At 45.7% G+C, this 14,267-nt stretch overlaps 1 protein-coding gene across 2 annotated transcripts in view; it reads left to right on the top strand.

Moving 5' to 3' along the window:
• LOC135378525 (sulfhydryl oxidase 2-like) overlaps positions 1-14,267 on the top strand; it is a 78,509-nt gene that overhangs the window by 42,180 nt on the left and 22,062 nt on the right. For both annotated transcript variants that reach the window (XM_064611578.1, XM_064611577.1), the window contains exons 5-8: positions 1,844-2,004; positions 5,019-5,141; positions 8,493-8,616; positions 12,912-13,028. In XM_064611578.1, coding sequence (XP_064467648.1) covers positions 1,844-2,004; positions 5,019-5,141; positions 8,493-8,616; positions 12,912-13,028 — 525 coding nt within the window. The remainder of the gene's footprint in view (positions 1-1,843; positions 2,005-5,018; positions 5,142-8,492; positions 8,617-12,911; positions 13,029-14,267) is intronic.

The following is a 14,267-nucleotide window of genomic DNA, read 5'->3' as shown; positions in this document are numbered from 1 at the left end:
CTCAAAGCGCGTTAATTATTACACAGCATAAATTAGAAAACTTAAATCGAACGGTAGGTTGCGCCCCGCAACAGCTAAAAAAGTCATGATGGGAGTACCCCAGTCCCGTGATACATAAGTAATACACGATGAACTTATGACCGGCTACTAATTACCAATAAACACTACTTTTAGAATAACAAGAATTACTGGGACAATTCTTCAAAATATCGAAGACACAGTATGTGCTCAAATATGAATCACAGTATGAATATATGCTCACAGTATGAATCAAAACAAACGGCTTGTTTGTTTACTACTATCACTCCTATGTTCAATCATAAAAAACAGTGATCAATAAAGCAATATTTACAAGCTTTGGTGTCTGTAGAATGTATTTTACTGTGTAGTGGCTGTCTGGTTACTCCAGAAGAGTATATAGGAGACCTCTAGTGTGCATGAAAAGGATACTGTTGTGATCAAGCAGTGTTCACGACTAAACCAGCCAGTGTACCTCTGTCAAGATGGCAGGCATTCAATGCTGCCCACAAGCACCTGAAAGAAAAGTGAGAGAGAGCTTCACCTCAGTGAAAGCAAATAAACATACACATGGTGAGACAGCACCTACTGCATCACACGTCAAAAAGGCAAAAACCTTTGTATGGTTCAGAAGGAAAGTTTTCCGTTATGGCATGTACAGCACATGCTTCAAGGACTTTTCTGCAGTGCTTTCCTAATGGTCCTCAGAGCCACCTGGTAAACTGTTTGTAGGCAACGTACCGAAACTTCCTGCATATACCACGGGCAGCGTAAAATTATGATATGTAGCTTTAATGATAACAAACTGAACGCATACGCGAATGAACTCACTTGTGCACTTCGCTGTTCCTGAGCGTAGTCGTCGCTTTCTGTCACGTAGCAGTAGAACATCTGGAGCACCTCAGTCTCCAGCCACAGTATTTCAAAGCACATATTTCTTGAAATGCGACCGGTGAGCTGCCTCAGTAACGTCACATTTCGCGAGAACAAGGGCACTCGTCTGCCGTCGGCATCGGCACGCATTTGCCGCAAGGACACTTGAACCGAAGGAGCAATACCATATTTCCGCTGTGAGGCTCTGAACATTTTCATTACACATGAAGACGCTACAGGAGGATAAGAAATGGGAAATGCATATGTGTCAATGAGACAAACAATCAGGCCAGGCCCCTTTTCTCGGTTTGGGATTTTTTAACTTATCCCCTTATTGAATACAGAGGTTCTATTGTTGGTGGTACGTTGCAATATGGAGGCATCGATCTTGTGGGGGTCTTACAAAAAGCACTGCGACACCACGCAAGCTGCACGTGTTCGCAATGAGCATGCCAAATGACTAATAAGTGCGGGACTTTACTTTTTCACGTGCAATTCGTCAACTCGTGTCAACGTTCTAAACATAGCCAGTATGACTCCACATCCGCAATAGCATGTGAGCTGCGATCTGACACAGGACCATGGCGAGCATAATACGTTGCTCGACAAGCCTTGCATTGGTACCGACTGCTACTGAATACCCTTGCAGTCCAGGCCATCAAATATCTGTGCGATTCCTATGTGCGGTTTGCTAGCGCAACAGCAGAACCGTCAATTGCCGTACATGCTACAAGGCTCTACAGCGTTGCACTACGCTTGTGATGAGAGTGTTTACACTGGGTGGGTTCACACTCATAAGTGCGACCACTCTCCAGCATATTATCGTTGTTTGACAAAGTCAAGACAGGGTGCGCAAACATGAATCCAGAGTGGATCGATCACTGCAGAAGCACTGGCCATCCCAGTTTCTCTGGATGTGGTGATGCCAAAAGTTGACTGTCTTTTCTTCTAGTTGATTTTGGACTACAGCAACTCCAGTACAACAAAGGTATTCCGCGTCCTGCCTTCCAACATGGCTCTGTCTTCAGAACTCCAAGCATTAGGCACACCCGGTGAATACGCCACACTTTACGTCATCAGTGAACCTTCAGGAACGCCAGAGATTCTATCCAGGTAAGTCATTCTCCTGAAAACTGTAGTTCGAGTACGACATCCCGTTGAAAAAAATCTGTAAAAACTGCGCGAAAACATGCCAGCCTGAAATCGGAGTGACCGAGAGTGGAAAGACAGAGAGAGAGAGCCTGGAAGAAAACGTGTGTTGAGTTTCAACACGGTAACATAGCACACACGCAAATAAATCTAATTTCTCGTCTGAGATGGGCTACAGTTGTTATCCATCCAGGAGCAAGCAATCGAGCTGGTGTTGGGAGGTTGTGGGCGGACATGTTCAAGATCTTATGAAAATATATTTGAAATACGATACTCAATACTCGAATACTTGGAAAGGTAAGTAATTGAAGTAGAGTATTAAGTGACATCAAAAAGTATTTCGGGTGCATTGAAGGCACTAGACATTTGTAATCAGAGAGGTAGCTGTTTTTTGGTTGAAGCATAGGCATTATTGGCACGTAGCAGGATTGCATCCCTCTAACTTCACGAAATTATTTGCAATCCCTCGAAAACAAAACTTTTCGAGAAAGAATGTCAGGTTTGAGATCATAACACATCATCAGAGGACGGATTCCAAAGGGAAGGTGAAGTCCGTTGGTAACGTAAAATGGGAACGACGCGGAAAACGTTATGAAATTTATCATGTTGTGCAGATAAACAAGCAAACAAATAAAGATACAAAGCAATTAGACTAGTTAGAACCGAATGCTGGAACATTTGAAATAAAGCAGAAATACTTTTCGAAAATGTAGCACGTAACATACTAAAGCACTACACCACTTGAATTACCGTATATTGAATGCGGTACTCAAGACACGTACATGGCTTGTCGTGGGTAAAATCATGGTGGTGTACGCATAAGAGATGATTGTCTGATTTGCAGTCATCGCGTCTTGTCTTCTTCTGTGTAGCGACCCTTGTTGATGTGAGCATTGCAATATGTCTACAGCACGGATGTGGAGTAGTTAACTACGTGTAGGTAAACAAGTGCACGGTAATGAAAAATGGTTGGAAACTACTTGCAAAAATCGTAGTTACAACTACTACAAGTGAAACTTACAACTACTACTAGTGAAACTTTTCGTAGTTAACTACATTAGTTAGGTTGCAGCAGGCCACAACTATTTTGCATTTTTTTTTCACTTAGCCTTCCGTGTCCTTCACGGCCTTCTTTCATTGTGCTTATTCGCCTACCACTTCTTTTATCTTGCGTCACATGCACAACATATATGCACTGTGCGTCTGACGCATGCAGCCAAAGCAGTGTAATTCGGAGAAAGAATTGCATAATGCAGTGCAAAGCTCAACGCCGGTGCACGGAGAGACATATTTTGCCTGGCGCAAGAGTGCGAAGTGCTTGGGGCGAGAAGGGGTTCCCACGGGGAGTCAGGACAGTATCCAACGTATTGCCAACCGAGAGTTGGCTGTCGGAGCATTGCTCAAGCAGGTCGAGCTAGACTGGTTAGACGCGGAATGGAGACATTCCTTCTCAAGTCTGCGTACAAAAATGCTACAGCACATGAGCGGAAAGTACGTCTTTTGGGTTAATTAGGACACCGAACGATCGACACACACAGCGCAATCAAAAAGATTATACGTGCTGTCACGTCAAAAAGCAACAGGCTGTCACGTGGGCATTCTTCCCGTTGTCAGTTTTTGGAGTCACTGACGTAGGTTGCCAGTTCGGTTCCGGAAGCGACAACCATGACGGACCTAACCACCGGACTAGCTCCTGCTGGGAAAACGACGCTAGTGCTCTGCGAGTGATCAGGTCTGCCGGATCATCTTGACTTCGGCAGAGTTGCCAGGTAGACGTCTCTGTCAACCGATGTATTTGCGACGAGCGGTTCCTGATGAACGTCTCTTGCCGGTCATTATCGCCACTGTAGTGCAGTCGCGGAGTCCGTCCAAAACGAAGCCATGCAGCTGGAAAACTCTAGAATCTACGTGACGTAGTTCCACGGTCTGGCTGCGAGCAAGTAAGCCAGCAACTCCAGTCGAGGCAGCGACACAGGATTGATGGGAGCTGCGTGGCATTTGCTCATCAGGAGACGTACGGGGAATTGCCAGGAGACGTACCAGAATTGCCATGAATGCCAGGAGACATACGATACGGGGAAAGGGTCATTGAAAAGTGGACGACGAACATACACGACCGTACAATATGTCCGCGGACTTGCGTAGCAGAACATCTGCAACTCGACGGTCCCTCTTTATTTGCTTTCAGCAGGAACGACACAATGTGCTACGACTGTTCCCAGTGTGGGAACTCGCTGTCTCCTTGCTCCCCACGCACCCATGTGCTATTTCTATGCCCAAGCGATCATATAACGACGCGCACAAAATATCAGAATAGTTACAAATGTTGTTGAACAACTACATCCTTGTAGATGCAAAGTATAGTTTTAACTGACGCGGTTGTAATGTAGTGGCAGTAGTAGTTGAACTAAAATCTGACGCAGTAGTTTGTACTTATAGTTAACCTACTAAAAAGTAGTTACAGCACATCCCTGGACACCATCATGTTGCCAACTACCCCGTATATCTACAGTGAGTAGAATCACCTTGAGCTTGAGGGGCGCTCAGGCTCAAAGCGTTGTTGACTCACTGCGTTTGTGTGTTTCATTGATCCATGTCCTAGAATAATCTATATAAATAACCATTGAACTAGGATATAATCCAACACTGAGAGTCGAAGATTTCAGGCGCACATCAAAAGGAACCTCATGCACCTCAGGTGGTCGAGGCCCATGCCCAGGCACCTCAGGTGGTCGAAATTATCCACAGTACTGCCCTGCGGCACGTGCAGCTGGTCGCCACACAAAATAGGCTGAGTCACCTCACGCATAAATCTACACCAAATTATTCAATTTTCTCCTTCAACGATGTGAAACACACGAGGGGCGACAAATAATCAACAAATGAAAGCAGACGAATATTTTAAAGATAAAAACAATGCGCCTCTTCGTGCTGAGCTTGTTTTTTTTACTGCCCATTACACGTTTTTCTTCCCGTAGAGCCTCGACTGCGGAAGGAGCTCGAGAACTTTTCCAGGCTGCCCTGTACCAGGAGCAGACAACTACGGAATCGTCGCAAGACATCAAAACGACCACTCTCCGCCCTCTTGCAGACCCATCAAAGTAAGAACCTGTTTAATGTCATGCCAGTTTAATGCATCATGGTGAAAACTCAAATGAGGAGCACGTTGTGGTATAAATAGGGACCAATACCGGACGTATGCTGAGACGATCACGGGAGTGCTCCGCGGTGCAGCTTTCGCGTTTCGATGTGGGCTAGAGAAACTCCTCTAGCCCACATCGAAACCCGAAAGCTGCACCGCGGAGCACTCCCGTGATCGTCTCAGCATACGTCCGGTATTGGTCCCTATTTATACCACAACGTGCTCGTCATTTAAGTAGTAAGTGCTTTACGCGCGGGACTAACACAGCATTGTTGAGTGGGCTTTGGTGGGAAGCCTGGGCGGCCATTTCTGATACAACAAGCAAGTGGCTAATGCTGCAGGAGCACCTTTTACACCAGCTTTTTCGAAACAACAGCAACTTTATTGTGAGATGATGAATGGGGTGTTTCATCGCCAGGGGCTATACTCTACCCCATTGCTGTTGGTGATGCGGGGAATGAAATAATGAGTCCCTTCACAAAAAGAATCCTAGGTATCCAAAAAGGTCAATCGAGCTTTGGGGGCAGAGCGCTGGTGGACTGGAGCGTTTTCGCAAAATATAAATGTCGATGTTCGCTTTCTGTCATCTTACGTTCAAAATATCGTTGAATTTATGGCGAATACGACTGGTCGACATGGAGCTTTTCCTGATCCACGGCGGAAAAAGCGTGCTCGGTCGGTTCCGATTGGATTCGTGCGTTTGAGTGATCGTTCCAGCTGAACTCACTCCGAGACAGAGTGCTCCTTCTTGTGTCGAGGAGAAAGCTCAGATTCGGCCGGAAATTTAACGAAAGCGTTGTCGTAGCTTCCCCATCTTCCAGGCCGAGCAACAGCTAGTATTAAGCAATCTCGCCGCAGGGATGCGTCTCGTCATACTCTTAGTTAGAGCGCGATCGTTTCTTTTTCCGCGGGTTTGGATATGGCCCCTCCATGCTCGATTTTGCTCCTCTGTAGCCAATTTCGGGTGCTTGTGCCAGACGGATTAGTAAAATTCACAATAAATGTCACGAATGTTCTCCCAACAATATGTGCGAGCTTCTCATACTGATGTAACTTCATCTTCCTCACGCCGAGCAGGGCCCTCGTCTACTACAGTCGTAGGTCGTGTTTTCATCGCATTCCGAAGGGTCTTTCACCGCGTTTGAAATCCTTGGAAGTGGAATGCCGGCAGTCCTATGCCGCAATGGTGGAAACACAATAGCAAGTGAAAACGGTGTGACAGTGAGAACACTTTCTGCCTCCTCCTTCACAGGCTAGCACTGTACGTCACCCAAGACATGTTTATACCCAGCATGTGTCCCAGCTAAATGCGAACATATTTTTTCTTTTAATATATACCGGGTGTTTCAGTTAAATTCCCGGGGCTAAATAATTCGCGAACCGGTGCACCAATCGAATAACTTTCTTTTTTCCAAGTATCTGTCCAATACCGCCTACAAGATGCGCACCCCGTGAATGAGCGGGAGGCGCTCATTATTTAAATAAAAATTCAAATGAGTTTCGTGAAAAAAAGCTAACTTCTAAAGCAGGACGCCTTCGGCATTAAAATGGGTACAACACCTTTTGGGACCTTCAGTGGACACCTTTTAGAGAAAAATCTGCCACCGAAGCGGGTCTTTTATTGCAGTAATTAATTGGTTTCGGTTTACGTATTTTTGTCGCGGCTGGTCGCGGCGAAGCGCAAAAGGACGCAATTCATTGGTGTAATTCATTGGTGTAAGGACGTAATTCATTGGTGGACATGGGAGTGAAAGAGCGTCCTTTTGCGCTTCACCGCGACCAGCCGCGACAAAAATATGTAAACCGAAACCAATTAATTACTGCAACAAATGACCCGCTTCGGTTGCAGATTTTTCTCTAAAAGGTATCTACTGAAGGTCCCAGAAGGGGTAGTACCCATTTTAATGCCGACGGCACCCTGATTTAGAAGTTAGCTTTTTTCACGAAACTCATTTGAATTTTTATTTAAATAATGAGCGCCTCCCTCTCATTCACGCGGTGCGCATCTTGTAGGCGGTATTGGACAGATATTTGTAAAAAAAGAAAGTTATTCGATTGGTGCACCGGTTCGCGAATTATTTAGCCCGGGGATTTAACTGAAACACCCGGTATATATCTCTTTTATCTTAGATGAAATCAAGTGCAATATAGCGTATCCTGAACGGCACTCAATAGGAGGGCATTACAAAACCCCTGAGGCAATGCCTTAATTATCCTTCAATAATTAACTTCTTAATTAGAAAAGCGACGATGTTGTCCCAATGAGAACATCTGATTCCTTCGGTCACCTGATACCGAAGCCGTTTTGAGAACAAAAATCCATTCGATAGATCGCCCGCAAAAAAATGCGTGCAGGAACACCTATTTTCTTTTCTTTATTTTGTTCATTGCGCATCTTCGCAGACGCGTCTTTCCTTGACCAACTACGGCGCATACACCGCGCTTCCTGATTCCGATATCGTCGGGAAAACGTTTAATGCGTTTCTCCCTTCAAGGGAGATTCCGGGACAGTTTCAAATTCTAATAGTGATCGTGTAAATAAATTCGGTCCATTCTTCAGAAATAAATGATAAACAAAGTTTGTTTGGCAGTGGGGGCTTGTTAGTTGTCAAGAGCTGTGAAGCTGATATCGAAACCGAAACTCCTGAAGGGTCCTCTCTCCAGCCTCATGGACCCTGCGTGACGTCACAGGTAGTCTCGTGCGCGCCGTCGGCTGTTTGTCTGGTTTCGGGCACGCGTTTGGTAACTTCTTCGCGCGACATGCATGTCGAGTCATCTCCTTCCTCGATTTCGTTGGAAAGTACACTCTCCACTGGTAGAATAGAACATACGGAAATGCGCACGTCTAGAATACCGGTGAGGTGAACCCCAGTGCTGCTCGACCGCTCTTTCTTGGAGGAGCGCCGAATGACTCAAAGGAATATATTATTTTTCAAATTATCTGCGCCACCTGGGGATGAGAAATGTTGTCCACTGAAATATCATACGGTAGGGATTGATGCCACACCGTTACTTCAACACGTTTTTGGTGCAAAGTCTCGCATTAAAAAAAGGGGGGGGGGCACCAACATAAGTGAGTGCAAAATAACAGAGTGCAGCACTATATAGTACTATATCCAAGACAGCGCTGTAAATGTCTCCATGTTCAATCAGGGGGCATCAGTGTTCACCAAAGAGCTCGCACTTTATGAATGTATGTTTGCAACGATGCAAGCAATTTACTCACAAATACAACCGCAGCATGATTTTTAGTAAGCCCACAGTCCTGTTGCGAGCTTACGGCACAGTCTAAACATATGCATTTTTACAGGGTGTATCAAGCTGACCTCGACAATGCACTGTACCTCGCATTGACTCATGAAGTTCCAGTTCACACGACACTGAACGAAACCCAGTTAGGTGCCCTAAGAGACTTCGTTGATGCACTTGTTGACGTAAGTAAAAAAAAAAAAATTATATATATATATATACAGATACTCATTGAACGATGCGACGGCACCAGAGGACACGTGTTTCGCCGTGTTTGCGGCTCGTCGGCCCTGGGTAGCTGCGCATCGTTCGGGATTGGCAAACCAGGGGTCACTCACCGAGCGATATACACCTGGGAGGGTGACTGAGCACTCCTGAATGCCTCAGTGCAAGCCAGTGAATTATAAAGAGGGGGAAAAAGCCATTAAAAAATAAATAAATGATGCTAGACGTGTTTGAAATTCAAACTTACAGATTAAAATGGCTTCTATGGCTGCACGTAGAGAAACAGATACTCATTGAACGGTGCGACAGCACCAGAGGACACGTGTTTCGCCGTGTTTGCGGCTCGTCGGCCCTGGGCAGCTGCGCATCGTTCGGGATTGGCAAACCAGGGGTCACTCAGCGAGCGATATACACCTGGGAGGATGACTGAGCACTCCTCAATGCCTCAGTGCAAGCCAGTGAATATATACACATAGATATACATGCGTATATATACATATCTGTAGATGTATATATACTTGGGGTTTTCTTTTCCCATCGCCCTTTATTCCATCTTATATGAAGAAATAAGGTACTAAGAATTTGTAAAAACTAGCATAAAGTATCTACATATGGCTATGTTCAGAACGTGCAGAAGGAAAACCAAACACGATGCAAAATATCAGCCTTTTATCCTATACGGCTGTACCTCTAGACTTGTGTTTCGTCGCCGCATTACCACGCCGCTGCTTATACCTACAATTAACGGAGTACTCGACTACTGAACAATCAAACGTTAATTCCCGCACTTCTCTGTTCCTATGGCTTTCCTTACGTATTACGGGGGACTGAGTCAAATACGGTTAAAACCTGGGCTGCTTGTTGCTGCATTAAAATCGACAAAGTCCCAGTGCAGGGTGAAAAACTTAAAAGGACAAGACACACTTGTCCTTGCGGTCGCATCCGGAGACCCATCTATAAACCGATACCACTGCGATCGGCATCGGCCAACAATCGACCAGGCCAATTTTTTCGTTCCAAAAAACCTCCGGCGGCGTGACGTCACTCCCTATGCGAAGGAGTGAGAGAGCGACGCGCAAAGGAGGAAAAGCGCCGTCCAGACGCCCCGTAACTTTATCAGTTATCATCTTTCTCGAAAAGGCCCCTTTTTATTTCATTTATATGTTGCCAGCACATGGCACGATGTTAGACCTTTCATCTTACGTAAAAAAAATCTGCTTCAAAAGGCGTGCACTGGGGACTGGCGCGTTAAAACGCAGCACTAGTCTGCGTGCGTACGTCGCGGAGCCCGGCCGCCGGTACCGCGGGAATGCGGGCCTCCTGTCGATGTCGTACAAGAAAGGGACAACTTTGTGTAATCAAAAGTGGTAGTTTATGTCGATATATTTGCAAGACTTCGAAAAAGCAGTATTTTGCAATGACAGCGACAAATGATTTCACTCACTTTCTATGAAAACGTCACTTTTCCGCATTCACTGTCCACGGTATACTAGCTATATGAATGTTTCTCGGCCTCGACTTTCCGATGTCTTGCTCTGCACGCACGCGAACCTTGTATGTCACTTTGATACGGTATACATTTACCCATTCCTTTTTCTTTTGCATTCTAAAATAAGTCACGTCCTCAGTTCGTACATGGAGTAAATGAACGCGCGTTAGGTGTTTTTGCAAGCACGTTATGATATCTTGTGACTCTAAGATGACGTCTTGCTCGAGTGAACGCAAGTTAGGTGTCGTGGCATGATGCTTGATTATTCCACCGATCCTGTCACACGTACTTTTGTCGTGGCCTGTTCCTGAACAGCCATGTCGCGCTCGCAAAAGTGGATTTGGAGAGCTCATAGAGCCTATGCCGATTTTTAAAATGGCTCGCCGCTCCCTTTGACGCGTAAATCATTACCTGCAAGCGGAACATCCTCGTGAAGCCATTGTTCAATAGCTATGGAAGCTAACAGTGACTGTGACACAAGCTCACCACACCAAAACTGTGCATTTCCGTGCCAGCTGTTAGGCCGCGTACCCACATGCGGTAGAGATGTGCGCAACCGCCTGCCGCTTGCCGCGCGTATGAATGCTGCCCCACCTATACTGCCTCCGCCCACGACTCTCCACAGCGAGAACTCGTCCAACGAGACCGCTTCTGAGACCGTGTTTGACAAGATGTCGAATGACAGCGAAGTCGAGTTATTGACCGTAGTGAAGGTTTCCGTTCTTACATCTGAGCTCTTGCGAAATCAACATCACACATCCAATAAACGCAGACTTTGGGTTTACTCGCTGTGGCGACACCACATTCTTTTCTTATGAACAATGTTTAGCTTTCTACTTCCTGATTGACAGTCAATATCTCACACTTTACTTACCTGCTCTCCCAAATTTTATTCCAGTATCGGCCCAAAAAGTCATTTTAATGCGACGCTCTATAATGTAGGTAGCAATGACATTTTATTTCCTTCATAAATTCGCCGGTTGAAAAACGTGAGCACCACTGCGACATACCTTCCAGTCAACGACGCCATCGATGCTCTCCGTGCGGGAGGCCAGAAGAAAACAAGAACGTCAAGCAACTCCGTTTACTTCCTCATTGGCCGAGCATGTGCGGATGCCGCTAAAAATCGTGCACTGCGCGATCGCCAGAAAGCGGAAAGCGGAGATGGCTTTTCCCGCCAAGCGGCAAGAGTTTACCGCGTCGCCTTCGCGTTTCCGTGCAGATCCTCCGCATATGTGTACGCGACCTTACTGCACATGTGAATATGGAAATCTGTTTTCCCCAGTTGCACGCTTGTATTTCGCTAGGCAATGCTACTGTCCAGTGTTATGCGAAATCGAAGTGCATTAGGTGCGTCTCCCGTATGGTTCTACTCTGAACGCCTCTAATGTAACTATGACAAATGCGAGAACCCGTCCACTTACCTAGCTCTGAGAAGAAATGTACTGCTGCAAGTTCAGCACAGAAGACTCGTTTTGTGCTAAAAGCCCTCTGCATAACTTAAAAATATCGTAAAATGAAGTAAAGCAAGCTTCGCAGGAACTTGCGGGAACCCTCGAAAAAGCAATTCCTAACTCGATATTTATTTGTACAGTATTCGTATCACCGTGTGCGGAACTTGCAAGAGTGAGGGTTTACCTTCGCTGACCATTGAGTTTGACCTAGCCGTTGAAATACGGCTTTACGGCATCGTAGGATTTCATTCAGATGCTTTGTTGGAAATAACTAACTCCCAGGCGTGAATTATTTCTTCAGCAGGACGACAAAAGGTCAGGTAAGGCTAAGGCCAGACAACCTTGCTCAAGCAAAGGGAGCATCGACACGAGGCCCGCCATCCCGCGGTACCGGCAGCTGCGCACAGACACGTACGCACGCAGACTTGGGCCGCGTTTTAACACGCTAATCGTCAGTGTACACCTTTCGAAGCAGACTTTTTTTACGTAATATCAAAGGTCTAACATCGGGCCATGTCCTGGCAACATATAAATGAAATAAAAAGGGGCCTTTTCGAGAAACGGACGCTCAAAGTTTTGTTTTGTTCGCCTCGTTTTTTTTTTCGAAATATACCTTAACATTTGCCTCTTTCAGCTGGTACCTGTAGGTGGTATACGCGCGATATATGTATCAAATGAAGGAGCACTAAAAGCTGAGTGAAGTGATACCAAATATGGTACTGAAGAATATCGACAGCCAGAGAAATCACGCGCCGAAGCTGGAACAAAACTGCGCGAGAGAGCATGTTCGCCATTTTTTATATTACAGAGTGTTGCTCCTGCGCGCCAAAATTTGCGCTCGGACTGCTGGCCTGTAGGCCTACTAAAGCATAAAAAAATTTCACTGCAATAGCTTTTATTACTCTGGAGATATACGCGCGCAAACAGGGCAAAACTGAAACACTCGAATTCACGGCCGGGTTTTCTCGATTTTTGCGCGAAAACTATTCCGTAAAAATTATTAATTTTACCGCTGTTGGTCATCACGTACGATGAGCTTCTAAATAAATAAAAAGAAAGAAAATCCAGGAGGTCGACGGGACCTCCCTGCCTGAACTGACGTGAAACCGGCCTACAGCAGTATTTCGCGTGGGATTTTCGATACCGTTGTCAGTGGTTCGCGAGGAATTAAGTGGTACTACCGTTTCGAAATCAACTGGATCGGAGCCGACCGTTCCTTTAGATGTCTCATCTTGCGCTGGGCTTTTATGCATTTGAGGGGAGTCATGTTCAACTTTCAAAGGTCAACTGGTGCCATTATTCACACATGCAGTACTACCCCGGAAGCCCATCGGTTCGGCTATCCCTGGGAAAGCTACGAATCTACGTGTGGAATGCCCAGCCTGGGACTCGAGGCCAAGATTTATCGGACTTCCTTGGAAAACTGTCGGTAGGTAACAGTAAGAGGTCGATTAGTAACAGCAAATCCACTATCCGAAACTTACTTTTTACCACACAATAATGGGTAGATAGCAATTAGTATAGATAACTTTTTCAAACGCTGTCAGTTGGCTAAAGTTGCATTTGTTTAATGGCGGTATTTTGGAATGTAATAGTTCTGAAGACAGGTACACGCTAAGAAAAAAAAGGTAGAATTTTCTACCCATCTCGGTTGAGCTGTATTGCAACCACATTTCTACTCAAACCAATTCTACTTTTTGGGTGTAACTGCAGAGTAGAAAGAAACTACAGAGTAGGAATTGTCATTGTAGCAGCTTGGACAGAAAATTCTATCCTTTTTTTCTTAAAGCAAACGTGAGTGAGAGAAGCAAGGGAAAGGGACGCCGCCGCGTATACCCGCGGAGGAGAAGGCGCGCGTGGATTGGCCTGAAATAGTAGAAGTACTGTTGTTCTACCAGCTTGGGTAGGAAATTCTACCTTTTTTTCTTAGACTGGACGCAGAGTGAGGCCTACTGGGCATTTTGTATCGAATAACGCTAATGCCCCCTACTTGAAACTAGCCATTGTTCGCATATTACTTGTTAAAAACAGTACTTACTTTTAAAAAAAACGCCAACTAAGTGTGGGTCTCTCACAGATTCGACTGCGCATCCTTGCATTCGCATTGTTAAGCTTGCGCGTATTCCCTTTCGTGTGGTGCAAATCCTTCCAGGTAAATTATCGTGTCTATAGTATTTGTATAACAAAGAAACGATTGCCACGCTCTACTGTTACATCATCTCCAACCGTTTATGCTAAAATCCGTATCCCGCAGTTCCCCAGAACACCGGGCGTCGAATATCCCACAGGAAAGAGAGTTTTAGTTGCAGCGTACGCAATCGCCTCGCGTACGCAAAGTAGAAGCCTGCTTTCACTGCGCACGTGCTGTGCGCAAAGTCAAGTTGTTCGCATGCAGACTGTTCACACCCCACATCCTTGCGTACGCAGTAGTCAAACTCTCCAAAGAGAAAAGGACAGACGTGGGGACTCTGACCAGAAACTGTGGGAGCTCTTTCGTACTTGTAGTCGATAAAGCACCCAACAAGGACTCTCCATGCGAAAATTCACGCATTAAAACCCCACGGTTTCTCTAAACTCGAATTTTAAACATTCGACTTCATCCGAGTGCAGCACGCCTAGCGTCAAACCGAGAAAACATACGTTTATACAGAATATCCACCCCGGCCCA

This window comes from Ornithodoros turicata, chromosome 1 (genome assembly GCF_037126465.1).
Source record: "Ornithodoros turicata isolate Travis chromosome 1, ASM3712646v1, whole genome shotgun sequence".
In the NCBI taxonomy this organism is placed as follows: domain Eukaryota; kingdom Metazoa; phylum Arthropoda; class Arachnida; order Ixodida; family Argasidae; genus Ornithodoros; species Ornithodoros turicata.
Note: the sequence above shows the minus strand (reverse complement) of the source record. Positions and strands in the feature narration are given on the sequence as shown.